Source organism: Serinus canaria, chromosome 25 (genome assembly GCF_022539315.1).
Source record: "Serinus canaria isolate serCan28SL12 chromosome 25, serCan2020, whole genome shotgun sequence".
NCBI classification, from domain to species: domain Eukaryota; kingdom Metazoa; phylum Chordata; class Aves; order Passeriformes; family Fringillidae; genus Serinus; species Serinus canaria.
Genome location: NC_066338.1, coordinates 10,815,227 through 10,833,292, shown reverse-complemented (window position 1 = coordinate 10,833,292; position 18,066 = coordinate 10,815,227). Strand labels below are relative to the sequence as shown.

Here is an 18,066-nt window from a genome sequence, read left to right as displayed (position 1 = left end):
GTGTGTGGGCACACCTGTGCTGGTGTGTGCAGGTGAACACGTGTGTGCATTGCGGTGGGAGCCTGGCCAATCCCCTCTCCACCGTGAGACCCCCCCAAATCCTGTCTGCACAGCCCAGCATCCAGCCAGGAGTCTCCATGCGTGTCCCCACACGTGCCAACAGACATATCGTGACATCCCCACAACGAGGGGCTGGGGGCTGCGTGGGCACGGTGCCCGTGTGCTGATCCCCTACCCCGGGGTGCCTACGTGGGCACAGTGCCCGTGTGCTGATCCCCTACCCCGGGGTGCCTATGTGGGCACGATGCCCGTGTGCTGACCCCCCATCCCAAGGTGCCCACATGGGCACGGTGCCTGTGTGCTGACCCCCTACCCCGGGGTGCCCGCGTGGGCACGGTGCTCCTGTGCTGACCCCCCACCGGGGTGCCCGCGTGGGCACGCGTGTGCCGCTGTGTGACTCCGTGTGTGCGACGAGCGCTGCGTGGGCGTGAAGCTGCAGGGTGGGGGTACCACCCTCCTGGCCCCCATTGGCAGCTCTCCTCTTGCCCACCCACGCCGTGCCATGGGCAGAGCCCCTTATTTAGCGCCGTGCCGCAGCCTCTGCCCCGGTATTTCGCTTCCCGGCTGAGCCCGGGCCGGGGGAGCTTCCCACCACCACCGCTGCCCACCACCGCTGCCCTCTGCTGCTGCCCACCACCGCTGCTGTCCATCACCGCGCCTCGAGGAGTCCCTGCCCCGCAGCCGAGGGTCCCTCAGCCCTCGACTCCACCGGAGGGCTCGGCAGGTCTGTGTCCCTGTGTCCCCCACGGCCCTGGAGGCTTCCCGGGGTCGCGGGGAACTGCTGTGCCCTGTGCTCACCCCGCTGGGGTTAGAGGAAGGCAGGAGGAGGAAGAGGAGGTTGGGATGGCACTGGGGAGGGCACGGGAAGGGGAGAGAGGGGGTGAAGGTGTCGCTTGAATTTGGGGAGGGTTTGGTGGGGAGTTCTGGAAGCAAGTCCGGCTGTGGGCAGGCTATGTGTGCCTGGGGATGCCAGTGTGCCAGGGAGCGTGCCAGGGGACACGGGTGTGCTGAGACCGGGTGAACGTACAGGACGGAGCCCGAGCCGTGTCCGTGCCCCACACTCTTGTTTGCACGGCTCGTGTATGAGTGCACAACCGTGGCACCACGGCCACGAGTGGGGACACGGGACCTCCGGGGCCACAGCAGGGCCGTGTCCCCCTGCACGCCCCGTAACGGACCCTCCCACCCCGGTAATGCCCCCCCGGGGGTCCAAGGGACACCGGCATCCCGGGAAGCGGCGCGGTCCCTCCTCCGCACACCCGAGAGGGGGTCCCGCCGCCCCCGGCCCCTCCGTCTCCCGTCTCTTTCCCTCCCCAGAGCCCGGTTCGCCTCCAGACTCATCCCGGGCCGCCCCATCGAGGGGTCGCCGGCTCGGGACAGCCCCGGGAAGCACCGCCGCTGATCGCTGCTCCCGTGTCCCCCTGAGGATGAAGAACCGACCGGTGCTGGCGGTGCTGCTGCTCTTGGCGCTGCCGCTCGCCCTCGCCCGCCGCGCCCCCGCCGCCCCGCCGGGCCCCGCGCTGGTACGGCCGTCGGGGGGGAGCGGCGGGAGGACCCTGGACCCCCGGGAGCCTCCGGACCCCTTCCCATCCCTCTCACCCGCTTCGTTCCCGCAGGGGATGCCCGTCCCGGAGCCGCTGCCGTGGAGCCCCCGCGGCAGCCCCGGGGCCGCCGCCGCCGCCGCCGCGCTGGAGCTGCTGCGGGAGGAGGGCGCCGGTGAGGGGCGGGCGGGCTTGGAGGGGAGGGCGTCGGTCCACCCGGTGCCTGCTCATCCGTTTCGGTCTCTTCCAGGTCCCCCCGCAGCTCCGCAGAAGAGTAAGTCCCGCCCGGTGCCGGCGCCGGTGCCGGCGCCGGTACCGGTGCCGCTGACGGGCGGTCTCTCCGCAGGAGACATGCACGATTTCTTCGTGGGGCTCATGGGGAAGCGAGCAGCGGAGCCCGGGCGAGCGGCGGGGCGGGGGGACGGCAGCCCAGCCCCCCGGTGCTCCCCGGGACCCCCCGCTCCCGGAGAGGCCCCGCTGCGGGCGGCCTGAGCGGCGGAACGAGCCCCTCACGCGGTTGTGCCCGGTGTCCCGGGGATGGTGGGACCGACTGCGGGAGCGTCCCGGGTGCCGGCGCCCACGGAGCCGTCGGGAGCGCCGCGGTCCCGCCCCACGCGCGCGTGTCCGTGCACCTGTGTACATCTGGACACCTGAACACCTGGCCCCGCTATACACCCACCCGTGTCTGCGCGGGACACGCGCAAATTTCGGCTCCGTGTCTTGGCTGCGCCTCCGGGACCCGCTCAGGAGAGCCCAGGGGATGGGGATGCAGGGACGGGGCCGCGGGGATGAGCCCACGGGGATGAGCCCACGGGACCACCGGGGCCGGGGTTCGTGTGCTCTTGGGCGACAGCGACCTGTCCCTTCCCTACGGCAGCCCCCTAACTGGAGAAGTGCCCGTGTCCCTTCCCGTGCCCGTGTGTCCGTGCCCCTGTCCGTGTCCCTTCCCGTGTCAGTGTGTCCGTGCCCCTGTCCATGTCCTTCCTGTGCCCGTGTCCCTTCCCGCGCCAGTTTCTATGTCCCTTCTTGTCCGTGTCAGTGTGTAAATACTACACCAGTGTCCGTGTCCGTGTGTCCCGCCCCATGTCCGTGTGTCTATGTGTCCCGCCCCGTGTCCATGTCCCTGTCGGTGTCCGTGTGTCCCTGTCGGTGTCCGTGTCCGTGTGTCCCGCCCCATGTCCCTGTTCGCGTCCGTGTGCCCCGACCCATGTCCGTGTGTCCCTCCCTGTGTCCGTGTGTCCCGCCCCGTGTCCCTGTCCGTGTCCGTGTGTCCCGCCCCATGTCCGTGTGTCCCTCCCTGTGTCCCCGTGTCCGTGTGTCCGTGTCCGTGTGTCCCTCCCCATGTCCGTGTGTCCGTGTCCGTGTGTCCCACCCCTTGTCCGTGTGTCCGTGTCCGTGTGTCCCTGTCCGTGTCCGTGTGTCCCGCCCCATGTCCGTGTGTCCCTCCCTGTGTCCCCGTGTCCGTGTGTCCCTCCCCATGTCCGTGTGTCCGTGTCCGTGTGTCCCTCCCCATGTCCGTGTGTCCGTGTCCGTGTGTCCCGCCCCATGTCCGTGTGTCCCTCCCTGTGTCCCCGTGTCCGTGTGTCCGTGTCCGTGTGTCCCCCCATGTCGTGTGTCCGTGTCCGTGTGTCCCTCCCCATGTCCGTGTGTCCGTGTCCGTGTGTCCCGCCCCATGTCCGTGTGTCCGTGTCCGTGTGTCCCTCCCCATGTCCGTGTGTCCGTGTCCGTGTGTCCCGCCCCATGTCCGTGTCCCCATGTCCGTGTGTCCCGCCCCATGTCCGTGTGTCCGTGTCCGTGTGTCCCTCCCCATGTCCGTGTGCCCCGTCCGGTGCCCCCGCTCTGGTTCCTCCGCGCCGCGCGGGGGCGCTGCGGGCGGCGGCTCCCGGAAGGCGGCGCGGGCCGGGGCGGGCGCGGGGCGGGTCGGCGCCTTTGTGTGAGCCGGGCCGGGATGGTGCGGGGCGCCTGGCGGGTAAGGAGCGACCCCCGCCCGCCACCCCCGGCCCCCGCAGGGCCCCCGCGCCGCGCCCCCGCCGCCAGCCCCGCGCCCACCCTCTCCTTCCCTCCCCGGGGCCTCCCGCCGCCTTTCGTGGCTCCCCCCGGGGTCCCTTCCTGCCCCGCTCCCCGGGCCCCACCGGGGACCCCGCTGTCCCCCCGCCCATCTCCTCCCGTTTCTCCCGGAGCAGCTCCGGGACTCCCCCCTTCCCGCGGCACCCCGGCCGCTCATCCTCTGCCCGGTTCTTTCCCCTCCTGCCCCATCCCCTCCGCAGGGATCCCCAATTGCCGCAGCCACTGCCCGGGTGCTTTTTGGGCTGGGCAGCGTTTGCCTTCCAGAGCCTTCCCCGCGGCATCTTCATCCTCCTCCTCGCCCCCCCCAGCTGCCGGTGGTGTTTCCTGCATCCCTCCCATCCCCGGGGATGGGCTTTGGTTTTTCCCGGAGCTGGGGCAGAAGCAGCTCCAGCCCCTCCAAACTCCCGCTCTTTGCTGACTTCTGGGCTCGCTGTTCCCTATCTCAGGATGGGGAATGCGGGGAATTAGGAATAGGGGAATTAAGGATAGAGTTTCCTGGGTAAGTTCGTGAAATCCCAGGAGCTGTTGGGGTGTCTGTGAGCAGGACAGAGGGACAAAGGCAGTGGGACAAGCTGGGAGGACACTGGGGAACAGGTGTGGTGGCAGCTGGGGAACCTGAGAGGTGCTGCCAAGAAATCCCGGGGGACTCCATCCCAGGGGAATCCATCCCAGGGGAATCCATCCCAGGGGAATCCAGAGGCTGGAATGCAGAGAATCCCACCCTGGAGCCTGAAGTCTCCTTGAGGGTCCAGGTGGAATCTGAAGTGAAGGAATGAAGTGGCTGCAGCTGGAGGAGACCTAGAGGTGAATCCAACTGGCGTGTCCAGCCTGAGTGACACCTCTTTGGAGAGGAGCCTCATCCCCAGCTCAGGAAGAGGGAGATGTCTGGAACAGGCTCTGGTTTGGACTCAGGGTCAGCGGGATCTCTGTCCCTGCCCCTGTGGCTGTGGGACCTTCAGGCTGCCTCAGAGAGTCAGTGTTTTTTGTTTGGACTTTGCTGCTTTGCACATCCAGCCTTTTACTTCCCAAAACAGAGGTGACAGGACAGGTTTCACTCTCCAGCTGAGCAGCTGCTCTGTGGCTCCTCAGAAAGGTGCAAAATGACCAGAATGGTGTTGCTTTGGTTGTTAAATAACATTTTTTGTGCGTTTCCCCTCTACAGAGCCCCTTGCCCTGCCAGTTCCTGCTCCCGCCTCGGATGAAAGCGTGAAGGCCGAGCTGACCAGGAGAAAGGACTCTTTAAGCAGCTGCTAAGATGGGCATGAGGATCAAGCTGCACAGCACCAACCACCCCAACAACCTGCTGAAGGAACTCAACAAGTGCCGCCTCTCCGAGACCATGTGTGACGTCACCATCCTGGTGGGCTCCCGCTCCTTCGCCGCGCACAAGGCCGTGCTGGCCTGTGCTGCTGGCTACTTCCAGAACCTCTTCCTCAACACTGGGCTGGACGCTGCCAGGACCTACGTGGTGGATTTCATCACGCCAGCCAACTTTGAGAAGATCCTGAGCTTTGTGTACACCTCGGAGCTCTTCACCGACCTCATCAACGTGGGGGTTATCTACGAGGTGGCGGAGCGGCTGGGCATGGAGGATCTGCTGCAGGCTTGTCACTCCACCTTCCCCGACCTGGAGAGCTCGGCCATCACCAAGCAGCCTGCTCTGTCTGTGGGGGAAGGCAGGGCTGGGGTGCTGAGCAGCACCTCCTCGGAGCAGAGCCACTCTTTGGGGGACATGCGGAGCGGCGCGGAGCACTTCGGCCCCGAGCGGAATTACCTCCTGCACGGGGACGTGGTGGGCAGCTACAAAGAGGATGACAGGAGTGCTGTGGGTGAGGCCAGCCAGGCTCTTCCCCTGATGCACCCACAGCAGCCTCCCAAGACAGAGCAGGAGTCAGATCCTGGGCAGTTCGCTCCGGTCGCAGGTCTGGGGGCCCAGCCTGGTGGGAATGTCGTGGCCCAGACCACTGGCAGCTCCTGCCCTCAGTACAAGGCCCAGAGCAATGGTGACTATGGCAAGGGTGGCTTCTTCCCCACTGACCCCTCCCTGGATGTCTCCACAGGGAGCAATTCCTGCCCCAGCAACAGCGACCACTCCAAAGAGCAGGGATTCGAGCAGATGGATGAGCTCCAGCTGGAGGATTTGGGAGAGGCTGAGCTGCATTTTGAGGATGCTGGAGAAGAGCTGGTCCCGTCTGAGGAAGTGATTGAGCTGAGTGATGACAGCGAGGAGGAGCTGGCCTTCGAGAGCGACAGCCGGGACAGCAAGGCCATGCCCTGCCAGGTGTGCAAGAAGGTGCTGGAACCCAACATCCAGCTGATCCGCCAGCACGCCAGGGACCACGTGGACCTGCTGACAGGGAACTGCAAGGTCTGTGAGACCCACTTCCAGGACCGTAACTCCAGGGTGACTCACGTGCTGTCCCACATCGGCATCTTCCTCTTCTCCTGCGACATGTGCGAGACCAAGTTCTTCACCCAGTGGCAGCTGACGCTGCACCGGCGGGACGGGGTCTTCGACAACAACGTCATTGTCCACCCCAGCGACCCCCTGCCGGGGAAGGTGGCTGGTTTTGGGGGAGGGCCCAGCCCCGAGCTGGCCTGTGCTGCTTGCGGGAAGCCCTTGGCCAAAGATTTCCACACGGTGCGGAACCACCTGCTGGAGCACGTGAACCTGAAGAGCCAAACGTGCGGCGTGTGCGACCAGCGGCACCTGAGCCTCTGCAGCCTGCTCTGGCACGCCCTGTCCCACCTGGGCATCTCCGTCTTCTCCTGCTCCGTGTGTGCCAGCAGCTTCGTGGACAGGCAGCTCCTGGAGAAGCACCTGGCCGTGCACCAGCACGTGGAGGAGGCTCTTTTCCAGTGCCACTTCTGCAGCCAGAGCTTCAAGCTGGAAGCCGCTTATCGCTACCACGTCAGCCAGCACAAGTGCGGGGGCAACCTGGACATCCGGGCGGGCTTCGGGGAGCGCCTGCAGCCCCAAGGGCTGCCCAAGAGGAAGCTGCCTGAGGAGTTCCTGAGCGAGGAGCTGGCTCTGCAGAACCAGCCAGGGAACAGCAAGTACAGCTGCAAGGTGTGCGGCAAGAGGTTTGCCCACACCAGCGAGTTCAACTACCACCGGCGCATCCACACCGGGGAGAAGCCGTACCAGTGCAAGGTGTGCCACAAGTTCTTCCGAGGGCGTTCCACCATCAAGTGTCACCTGAGGACACACTCGGGGGCCCTGATGTATCGCTGCACGGTGTGTGGCCACTACAGCTCCACGCTCAACCTGATGAGCAAGCACATAGGGGTGCACAAGGGCAGCCTCCCGCCGGACTTCACCATCGAGCAGACTTTCATGTACATCATCCATTCCAAAGAGGCTGAGAAAAACACGGATAGCTGATGGGGAGCTGCTGGAGGAGGAGTGGTAGTGATGGAGGCTGTGGAGGAGGAAAAGAAAAGGAAAAAAAAAAAACAAACCCAAGTTGTTTTATTTAATGGTCAGGCATCATGGATGGAATTATTTTTTGGTTTTGGTTTGATTTTTTTTTTTTTTTAATTCTTTTTGGGCCTTCCTAGGGCTTTTTAGATTGGTGGCGTTGTACAAATTACCGGCACGTGAGGTACATCACTGTTTCAAGGAGTCTGTCGTGTTTACTTACCTCTGGTCCTGTTAGAGGCCATCTGTGCTTTTAGCATTTCTCACTAGTTTTTGAGTCTAGATTCTATTTTTTTTTTTTTTTGAACCTTTTAGCCCACTTGACCAGGCTAACCCTGAGCTTGTCCACAAACTGATGCTGCTAAGATTTTCACACCTGACCTCAGTGGAGAGGGACAGAGCCAGAGCAGGCGCTGGACTCGGAAGGAAAGGAACAAAAGAGAAAGAAAAAAAAGGAAAGAAAAAGACATTCTGGGCATCCCTGGTGCTCTGCTGCTACTGCCAGGAGACGGGCAGAGTGTGCTCTGGGGAGAGGAGCAGGAAGCACCTGAGTGTGTAAAGGAGGAGGGAACCGGGAGCAGGGGATTCCCACATTCCCTGTTGGCTCTGCCGTGCCCTGAGACCTGGAGGAGGAGCTGCAGGAGCCCCAGGACCTCCCTGCAGAGCCTGGGTGCAGGTGGCTGTGTGAGCACCGAGATCTCCTGTAGGATTGGAGAGGGAGGGGAAGCTCCCTGCTCCTTGTGGGGTGATTTGTGGTGGCCACAGAGAGCCAGGAGTGTCCTGGCTCTGCTCTGCCCCAGCCTCACGCTGTGCCCTGGGCAGGTGGGTCAGGATGAAGCTGTTGCCTTAACTCCCTGGAAGGAGGAGGGGGGAGCCTTCTCCTGCCCAAGGGATCCCCCCTCCCACCCCCTGGATGTGTTCCCGTGGCAAAGCTGGGTGGTTGGAGTGATGTGAGTTTGTTCATGGAGCCACAGCCGTGGCTCGGCCTCTCCAGCTGCATGCTGGGCACTTCTGGGGGGCTCCCCTGGCTGTGGGGGGCTCCCCTGGGCATGGAGGGGCTCCCCTGGCTGTGGGGGGCTCTCTTGGGAATTGAGGGGCTCTCCTGAGCATGGAGGGGCTCTCCTGGGCATGGAGTGGGCATGGAGGGGCTCCCCTGGGGGTGGGGGGCTCTCCTGGGCATGGAGGGGCTCTCCTGGCTGTGGGGGGCTCCCCTGGGCATGGAGGGGCTCTCCTGGGCATGGAGGGGTTTTCCTGGGCATGGAGGGGCTCTCCTGGGCTTGGGCAGCTCTCCTGAGTGTGGGGGGCTCTCCTGGGCATGGGGGGGCTCTCCTGGCTGTGGGGGGCTCTCCTGAGTGTGGGGGGCTCTCCTGGGCATGGAGGGGCTCTCCCCCTCTACATTTCAGTGCCCCTTGGTGCAGGAGGCTCTCCTGGGCATGGGGAGCTCTCCTGGACCTGTGTCAGGTCCACTTCAGCATGGGGGGGGGTCTCTCCTGGCCCCTCCTGGGGGTCCTCCTGGCCCCTCCTGGGGGTCCTTCCTGGTCCCTCCTGGGGGTCCCTCCTGGCCCCTCCTGGGGGTCTCTCCTGGCCCCTCCTGGGGGTCTCTCCTGGCCACCCCAGTGAGCTGAGCTGTTGCCAGCAGTGTTAACCCTGGGAAGGGCATGGCTTGGCTTCTCCCTGTTGTTATCCAGCTGTGGGGCAGAGGTGGGGGAGGAACAGCTCCTTCCAAGCTGGGATTGCCCTCGGGTAACTCGTTCTACCTCACAAACAAAGGAGTGCTGGGGGCTCTCCAGCCTGGCTGGTCCTGGATCGGCTCCTGCACTTCTGACAAGTTTTGCTGTTACAAAACTAAAAACTAAAAAAAAACCTGAAACTAAAACTAAACTAAACTAAACTAAACTAGTGATTTACAAACCCTGTGAACTCACCCTGCTGCCCCTCCCTGGGAAGGGACACAGGGAAGGGACACCCAGGGAAGGGACACCCAGGAAGGGCCATCCTGCAGTGGGGGCTGAGCTCAGAGAGCTCAGAGCACCCCGGGGTCTCTGTCCCAGCTCTGCCATGGCCTTGGGCGAGTCACTTCACCTCTTTGCCTCAGTTTCCTCATCTGTAAAATGAGGGTGGTACCTCCCGTGGTACCGAGCTACCTCCGGGAGCGGGGAGGGTGCTGGAGCCTGGGTTGGGAGGAGGGGAGGGAGGCACCAGAGCCAAGGTCATCTCTGGGTTGGCCTGGCTGCTGCAGCTCTGAGTTCTGAACTCCAGCCTCGTGGTCCTGGCATCACTGTGTGGAGCTGTGTCAGGTTTTACAAGAGAAAGGGGAATTTTGGGGAGTGGTGTGGTGCTCTGGGCAGTGGTGGGGCTTTGCTGTGGGCTCCTCTGAGCTGCTCTCTGGGTTCCTGGGTTCCTGTCGTGGGATTGTGGGGTGGATGAGGCTGGAAGGGACCATTGGGGGTCACCCAGTCCCACCCCCCTGCTCGTGCAGGGTCCCCTCGGGCGTGGAACTCAGGGCTGGGGACAGGGACAGGGACAGGGACAGGGACAGGGGTGGACACGACCTGCACTGCTCTGGAGGTGGCTGTCAAGGGTGTGAGGGATAGACTGGGAGAGCCTTGAGACCCTCCTGGAATGTTCCAGAAGCCGTGGTGAGCTTCAGGGAGGGTCTGCAGCCCTGGATCTCGCTAAGCTGAAAAGCAAAAAGCCTTTTGTGCACATAAACCAAAAAAGGGAAGTTTTTACACCCAAACACCAAGGGGCACCAGGAGCCAGCCCTTGCTCCCACCTGGGGGTGGGGGAAAGCAGGAGCCCCCCCATTGCTGCTGGCTCTGCTCCAGGGAATTCCTGGATCCTTCCCACCTGGAACACCCCAAATCTGCAGTGGAGGGGCTGCAGGGATGGGTCTGACCCTGCTGCTGCTCCTGGGGGTGATTCCCCGAGGGGTCAGAGACCTGAGGGGGGTCCTGGCTGTTCCTGAGCCTTTGGGGTGGGCAGGGATGTCCCCCCAGCCTGCCTGGCAGCTCCAGTTCAGCGTTGGGAGAGCCAAAATCCATTTGGATTTCATTCCTTCTCCACCACCGTGGGCAAGCCTGGCTCTCTGCTGTCCCCACTGCCCTTGGTGACCCTGGGGACACCAACCTACCTCCCCTGGGGCAGCCTGAGCTGTTTGCAAAGTGCTTTGGGGTCCTGGGCTAGGAGAGGGGGTGGCAGAGGGGAAATCCTGGCAGCATCCAGGTCACGGAGCCTCTCTGAGGGCCCCGCTCTGAGCCCAGGCTCACTCCCACCCCAACCACAAAATTCACTTTTCCCCCTTCTCAGTGGCTCCAGCTGAGCAATTGAGCAGAAGAAGAAGAAGAGAGAACAAGAGTTGAATTTGCTGTCTAACCTTTTTGTTAAGTGTAGGTACTGACCTCCTGCTATTTAAGTGTTTACTATCTATTTGCTGTAAAGTTTTGTATATTTTGTAAACTTTCCCCCCCTCCCCCCTTCCCCCAATGGTAGATGTCTAAAATCGTTGTACATCGGGTTCTTTTCTACTCCATTGTCCAGCACAAAGTGTGGTTTTTTATTTAGAATAATAAAATGGAAAACATTGACCTCTTGGAGCTGCTTCTTTCTAACATGTTTTCCTCCCAGGAGTGGCTGGGAAGGAGGTGAGGCCATCCCTGCAATATCTGCCACCGGATTTGTGGCTCAAGGGGACAGCTGGGGACATTCCTGGGGGGGAGCAGAGCCCACCCAGGGGGGAATCCCAGGGGTTGTGTGCCTGGAGGAGCTGGAGCTCCCTGGGCTCCCTGGGAAAGGAGCTCCAGGTGGTTCTGAGGGGTCTGGAGCAGCTCAGGGATGAGGAGAGGACGTGGGAGCTGGGCTTGGTTAGGCTGGAGAAGAGGAGGCTGAGAGGGGATTCTGTCAGTCCATAAAATTATCTCAGATTTCTCATTTGAGAGGGGATCTCATCAATCCATTAAAATATCTCAGATTTCTCATTTAAGGGGATTCTGTCAATCCATAAAATTATCTCAGATTTCTCATTTGAGAATGGATCTCGTCAATCCATTAAAATATCTCAGATTTCTCATTTGAGAGGGGATTCTGTCAGTCCATAAAAATATCTCAGATTTTTCATCTGAGAGGGAATCTCATCAATCCATTAAAATATCTCAGATTTCTCATTTGAGAGGGGATCTCATCAATCCATAAAAATAGCTCAGAAATCTCATTTGAGAGGAGAATCTCATGAATCCATAAAAATATCTCAAATTTCTCATCTGAGAGGGGATCTCATCAATCCACAAAAATATCTCAGATTTCTCATCTGAGAGAGGATCTCATCAATCCATAAAAATATCTCAGATTTTTCATTTGAGAGGGGATCTCAACAACCCATAAAAATATCTCAGATTTCTCATTTGAGAGGGGATCTCATCAATCCATGAAAACACCTCAGATATCCATATAAATATCTCATTTCAGAGAAGATCTCATCAATCCATAACAACACCTCTAAGGTGGGTGCCCAGAGGGTGGTGCCAGATTTTTCAGTGGTGTGACAGAGCAAGGAGCAACAGCCATAAATGAAACCCCAAGAAATTCCACCTTGACACAAAGAAGAATTTCCCATGGAGGTGGCAACAATTTACTTGAGGCCCTTAAGTTTATGGACAAAAGTGCAGAGAAATTAAGACAGTTAAAAATTGAGTTTATTGGGTGAAATAACCAGATTTTACATGTTGAAGTGCCTTGGATATATTTTTGCCCTGGTGAGTGGCTGGTTGTGTGTTTATCATCCTTTTCTTCACTGGGAATGGGAGGGAATCAGCAAAGGGGAGCTCAGGGAGGATTTGGGATCAGGGAATGAAGGTGGAGGGGTCCTGTGGGTCAGATCTCAGCCTGGGGGGGGTCTCACAGCCTTTGGGGTTCTGCACTCACAGGGTGAGGAGCAGAGGGAGGGAATTCCTGAGCAGGGAATTCTGACCTTGCTGGAGCCTTCCCAGGATTTCTGTGTGAGCCGGGTTTGGATTATTCCCCCACTGCTCATGTCCTGGGCTAAAAAGGAGCAATCCTGCAGGAGGAACCCTGAGGAATTTAGGGTTTTCCCCCATCAGGGACCCCTGGGAGTGGCAGAGCTTTCCCAGCCAGCCCTGTGATAGCCCCGCATCCGCCTCAACCCCTGGCCAGGGGCTTCTCCTGGGACATCCTGCTCCTGTCCTGAGCCAGCATCCTGTCCCCAGAACTGCTGATGCTTTGCTTTTTTTTTTTTTCACAGCACATTCCTCCAGCAGCTCAAGGCCTTTGGTGGATTTATGGTGTCTCTGTCACCTTCCCCCAGCGAGGGCCTGACCCCCAGCACGTGACTGAGATCAGGATCCACACGGGGATGAACTTTCTCCGGGTTCTCCAGGTCCTTGGCACAAGCCCAGCCCGTGCTCCAGCTCTGAGGATTTCTGCCCATCCCTGTGCTCCCACAGGGGCTTTGGTGGAAGGGGAAGGGATGTTGGGGCCTGAGGGAGTTGAGAAATCCACCCAGTGGCCATCAAAACCTGCCAGGGGATGTTCCAGAGGAGTTAATGGGATGGGGGACAAAAATCAGTCTGGAGCAGCCCTTGCCAGTAAAAGCCAGTTCAGCCATCATTAATTTACAGCTGGGTTTGCAAAATTGCCCTGAAGGAGGGGCTGATCTCAGCTCCAAGTTGTTCCTCCCCTCAGGTCTGTGCCCTGCTCAGCCCCTTGGGCTGCTCTGCCCTCATCTCTCAGAAATCAGGCTCTGGGCGTTGCTGGGCACTGTGGGGGGAGGTTTGTGCTCCAGAGGGGCGATTCCTCCTCTCCCACTCGGGATGGCACTCACCAGGCAGGGCCATGCCCAGGGCTGGGGCTCAGGGGCAGTTTGGGGGTGCAGGAACAGCCGTGATGGGGCAGATGGTGCAACTCCAACAGCCTGGGGGGGCAGGAGGGGCTCTGATCTTGGGGCTGGGTTGTGTCAGACACTGAGAGGAACAACAGGCTTTATTATTGCAAGGGTTTCTCTTGTCAAACAGGAATATAATTTTCTCTTATCCTTTCTTTAGGTTGGATACAACAGCCCTCCAGAGGCAAGATGTCCACAGCTCCCAGCTCTCCTCAAACCTGGCACCTCATCCTGCCACGGGAGGTGCCCAGCCAAGAAGGGCTGTGCCCAAGCAAATGTGTCCTCAGCAGCAGGAAAACCAACCCCACTGTCCCCAGGGAGCCACCAGGACGGAGACTGGGAGAACCTGACCCCCCTCAGTTGGGAGGGCTGTTGTCCTTCGCGATGACTATGGAGTGCTGCGTGCTGGAGGAGGAGTTGCCAGCGCCCTTCTGGCCCCCGTGGTCCTTGGGGATGTACTTGACCACGGCAGAGATGAGTTTGCTGCGGAAGTTCTTGCTGAGGAAGTTGTAGAGGATGGGGTTGACGACGCAGTGGAGCAGCGTGAAGCAGTCGATGATGTCGTAGAAGAAGTAGAGGAGGTGGGCGAAGGTGCAGTGCAGGATGATGTGGTTGCCCTCGAGGGTGAGCAGAGTCAGCACGGCGTGGAAGGGCAGCCAGCTGAGCAGGAACACCCCGATGTAGGCGTAGATGAGCAGGCAGTGCTTGCGGCTCTCGGGCTTGGCGCGCCGGACGAAGCGCGCCGTCAGCACGTTGAAGGCCGCGATGATGGGGAAGGGGATGAGGAAGCCGATGGTGGTGGTGGCCAAGCTGACCGCCAGAGCCCACTCGTCATAGGTCTCGAAAGGGGCCATGAAGATGCAGATGGGCTCCCCGGTGTTGACCAGCTGCATGTGAGCCACCTCCAGCACGGGGATGGCGGCGGCCAGGAGCCAGCTGCAGGCGCAGACGGCGCGGCGCACGCGGTGCTGGTGCCGCTGCCAGAAGGGGGAGGAGCTGGTCAGGGTCACGTAGCGATCCACGCTCAGGCAGGTGAGGAAGAAGATGCTGGCGTACATGTTGGCGAAGTAGAAGTAGTGGGTGAAGCGGCAGAGGAAGCTGCCCCAGAGCCAGGTGTAATCCAGCATCACCTCCAGCATCCAGACGGGCAGCGAGAGCAGCACGCCCAGGTCGGCGATGGCCATGTTGATGATGTACAGGTTGACCAAGCTCTTGGTGCCCCGTGTCTGCCAGTTGACCCAGATGACGAGGAGGTTCTCCACCAAGCCCACCACGAAGATGACCAGGTAGAGGATGAAGAGAACCACTCTCTTGATGTTCTCATCCAGGCTGAGCTCACAGTAGGTGTAGGTGTGGTTCAGGAGGTAGAACAGCTCGGACAGGTTGCGGTAGTCCCCGTACTCGCTGGGGACAGTGTGTGTCTCCATGGGGACAGTGGTCACCTCGGCCATCCTGGTGGCTGCAGGGAAAGAGAGAGCACTGAGCTGGGCAGCCTGAAACAGTGGGGCTCAAAAAGATCCTTCTGGGAGCTTCTAATCCAACTTTTACTCCCAACCCTCAAAAGATGCTGAGTCCACCCAGGTGATGCCCTCACATCCCAGGTTAGATTCCAGCCACAAACGACAGTCACCGCATGTGGTGGCTGTCCCCTGTCCCAGAACCTGGCCTGGGACACAGAGGTGTCGGTGGCTCTGTCCCAGAGTCAGCTCCAGCGGGAAAGCCACCGCTCCCACCCGAGCCCTCGGGGCGGGAGCACTTGCCAGCAGCCCTCACCCTGCCGGGAGCCCTCGGGACATCCAAGGAAGTGACAAAATTACACATTTCAGGGAAATGCAGTTGGCCTGAACATCCTTTAACTGCCCCAAGTGAGAGCCCCGATCCCCGCACAGCGAAGAGGCTGCGGAGCCCGTCCAGCCTCGGGCTGCTGGAGGTGCCCAGGAGCAGCCGATCCCTTGGGAATGTGCCCAGGAGCAGCCGTTCCCTCGGGAATGCTGCAGGGCTCTGCCCTTCCAGCGGGGTCTTCCCGCTTCATTCGGAGCCTGGCAAGCCAGGACCGAGCCACAGCTGGTGTCCCCTGTGAGTGTCACCCCTGTGGCACCCAGCCAGGCTGGCACCCACGGGCCCCAGAACAAGGGGAGGCTGGAGCTGCCACCCCCAGGGATCCTGAACCTCCCTGAACCTCCCGTCCTCTCTGTCCTGCAGGTCCTGAGAGGCCGCTGGGGCTGAGGAGAGACAGGACAGACGGACAGGAGAGGGGACAGATGGACAGGAGAAGGGACAGAGAGATGGGCGAGGGGACAGATGGATGGTGAAGGGGACAGACGGACAGGAGAAGGGACAGGCAGACAGGACCAGGGACAGACAAACAGGAGAAGGGACGGACGGATGGGAGAGGGGAGAGGGGACAGACAGACAAGAGAAGGGACAGGCAGACAGAAGGGACAGACAAAAGGGAGAAGGAACAGACAGATGGGACAGAGGACAGATGGATGGGATGGGGGACAGATGGACAGGAGAAGGGACAGGCAGACAAGACCAGCGACAGACAAACAGGAGAAGGGACGGACAGATGGGTGAGGGGACAGATGGATGGTAAAGGGGACAAACGGACAGGAGAAGGGACAGGCAGAAAGAAGCAGGGACAGACGGATGGAAGAGGGGACAGATGGATGGGAGAGGGGACAGACAGACAGGAGAAAGGACAGGCAGACAAGACCAGCGACAGACAAACAGGAGAAGGGACAGACGGATGGGAGAGGGGACAGACGGACAGGAGAAAGGACAGGCAGACAAGACCAGCGACAGACAAACAGGAGAAGGGACGGACGGATGGGTGAGGGGACAGACAGATGGTAAAGGGGACAGACAGACAGAAGGGACACGAGGGAGCAGGGACGGCACTGGCTCACCGGCGGCTGAGCGGGGGCTGCGCAGGGGCTGCTCGGGAGCGGGGGGATCCTCTCGGCTCGGCAGCTCGAGCGCCTCTGGGCACGGAGCTCGGGTGGGCTCGGTGGCCGCTTGCTGGGCAGGAAATGACCGGCGTGGTGCGACATCCTGAGCCAGCCCAGCGCGGGGGACACTTCGCTGCACTTCCAGCGCCGGGACTCGGCTCCCGTTTGATTTTGTCACAGGGTGGGGACGGGCGCGGGGAGGCCCCGGGCAGGTGTCGGTGTGGAAGCCGCAGGTGCCTGGGGGTGGGCGGAGGTCCCCGAGGCTTCCTGAGTGTCCCCTCCACTGTCACCCCGCCGGGGCAAGAGCTTGGATCCTGCCTGGATCATTCTGTGGGGAAAACACATCCCAGGTCCTGCCCCAGCTCCGGGAATCCTGGGGGTGGGGTGCGTTATAACAAAGGTGCCAAAGCTGTCCTTGATGCCACCTCGATATCAGGGTGAGCTCGGGGTTTTTTCAGGGAGAAAGGGCTGAAAGCTGAACTCTCTGCCCGGGCAGCGCTCCCGCAGGAGCCGATGGCAGATGGATGTGGCCAGAGAAGCACCTCTGGCCAGGCAGTAATTAATCACAGAGCCCTGATTGCCCCGCGGTCTGGCAGGGGAAGCCAGGGGGGCTCAAGCCTCGCCCCGGCGCTGGGGAGGGGGCTGATAGGCAGAAAATTTTTGCATCGGGCTGCAAGTCCTGCGAAACAATTGCAGGAAATCTCCTTTTTTCTAGCGCAGCCAAGACCGCGGGATCAACAATCGGCTCGGAAGGAAGGCTCGGGGAGCGGGGAAGCGCCAGGGCGCTGATAAGTCGGGGCTCACAACAACAAGCCCAGCGCTGGTGACCCCGTGTGCAGGTACCAAGCCCGGCAGGAGCAGCTTCCAAACAGGAACTCGGCGGCTTCGGGCACATTTTGGCTCAGCTGGGGCCGTGGGGGTGGTGAGAGGCTGCTCTGCCATCGAGGGGCTGGGGGGATTTGCCCCGCCCGAGGGAGAAGCAATGCTCTGCTGGTTTTATTTAACCGGTCAGGCAATTTCCACACCGAACTCTGGCGCTGAGCAGGATCTGGGAGCTGTCAAGGATCGTGCAGGGGCTGCTGATCCTGCTGGGAATGCCGGTTGTGTTTCCAAGCCAACTGAGCAGGGTTGGGACAGGCGGCTCAGCCCTCATCCCTGCCGCAATGTTGGGGTGCCCCAAGGCTCCCAGCACCCCAAATGTGTGCCCAGGAGCCCCCAGCCTCCCTCGGGGTCTGGAGAGGTGGGCTCCAGGCAGAGGCAGCTCCGGGCATCTGCAATTCCCAAACTCCTTCCCTCCCCTGGCAGCCGTCGGCGGCCCGCGGTGCTGCCGGAGGGATTTGGGCACAGGTGGCACGGCAGGTTCAGCCAAGGCTGCAGCTCCCGAGGGGGTTGGCACGCCACATCCCGGCCCCTGGGGACATCCCGGTCCCGAACGTGACCTGCCGGGGCTGCCGGGCACGTTTGAACTTTCTAAGCCAAAGAAAACATTTGGGAAAAGCTTCCTTGGCTGGGGAAGCAGCTCGGCCAGCTGAAGGCAGCTTGTGCAAGGTCCCGGCTTCTCCCCATCCCCCTCGCCCTCCCCGTGGCATCCGGGGGTCCTGGTCCACTCGGGTGGGCTCGGGACCGTATCCCCTTGTCCTTGCCAGAGCTGGGGCGAGCGGGGCTGCGTTGGCGCTGCTCTGGTCCCGCTGGCAAGTGCACAACCTCAGAGGCCTGCCCCTCAGCTACTGATCGCTAATCAGCTCTTAATTAGCTCGATGAGTGACGCAGGGATCACCGCCCGCGAGCCCAGGGGATGGATAAACACCGCGCTGCCTTTCCCAGCCCGATCTCTGTCAGCTCAGCCGGGGTATCCCGGGATACGCCGTGCCCAGGGGATGGATAAACACCGCGCTGCCTTTCCCAGCCCGATCTCTGCCAGCTCAGCCTGGGTATCCCGGGATTCGCCGTGCCCAGGGGATGGATAAACACCGCGCTGCCTTTCCCGGCCCGATCTCTGTCAGCTCAGCCTGGGTATCCCGGGATACGCCGTGCCCAGGGGATGGATAAACACCGCGCTGCCTTTCCCGGCCCGCTCCCGGCCAGCCGAGACGGGGTATCCCGGGTTACTCGGCTGCTCTGGCCACGGGC

General features: G+C 61.3%; 2 protein-coding genes across 2 annotated transcripts; one reads left to right on the top strand and one right to left on the bottom strand.

Annotated features, from left to right (window-relative positions):
• Positions 1 to 3,497: 3,497 nt before the first annotated feature.
• ZBTB39 (zinc finger and BTB domain containing 39) lies at positions 3,498 to 10,683 on the top strand. The gene is made up of 2 exons (XM_050983801.1): positions 3,498 to 3,570; positions 4,831 to 10,683. The coding sequence occupies exon 2, from the start codon at positions 4,924 to 4,926 to the stop codon at positions 7,051 to 7,053; it is 2,130 nt and encodes a 709-aa protein (XP_050839758.1). The 5' UTR covers positions 3,498 to 3,570; positions 4,831 to 4,923; the 3' UTR covers positions 7,054 to 10,683.
• A 1,079-nt stretch (positions 10,684 to 11,762) lies between these two features.
• Positions 11,763 to 17,995, bottom strand: GPR182 (G protein-coupled receptor 182). The gene is made up of 2 exons (XM_018925417.3): positions 15,895 to 17,995; positions 11,763 to 14,444 (listed from the first exon to the last, which is right to left on the bottom strand). The coding sequence occupies exon 2, from the start codon at positions 14,434 to 14,436 to the stop codon at positions 13,342 to 13,344; it is 1,095 nt and encodes a 364-aa protein (XP_018780962.1). The 5' UTR covers positions 14,437 to 14,444; positions 15,895 to 17,995; the 3' UTR covers positions 11,763 to 13,341.
• Positions 17,996 to 18,066: the final 71 nt, after the last annotated feature.

What these genes read in the sequence shown, in the direction of transcription:
- GPR182 (XM_018925417.3), bottom strand. Translation starts at nt 14,436, where the DNA reads ATGGCCGAGGTGACCACTGTCCCCATGGAGACACACACTGTCCCCAGC.
- ZBTB39 (XM_050983801.1), top strand. Translation starts at nt 4,924, where the DNA reads ATGGGCATGAGGATCAAGCTGCACAGCACCAACCACCCCAACAACCTG.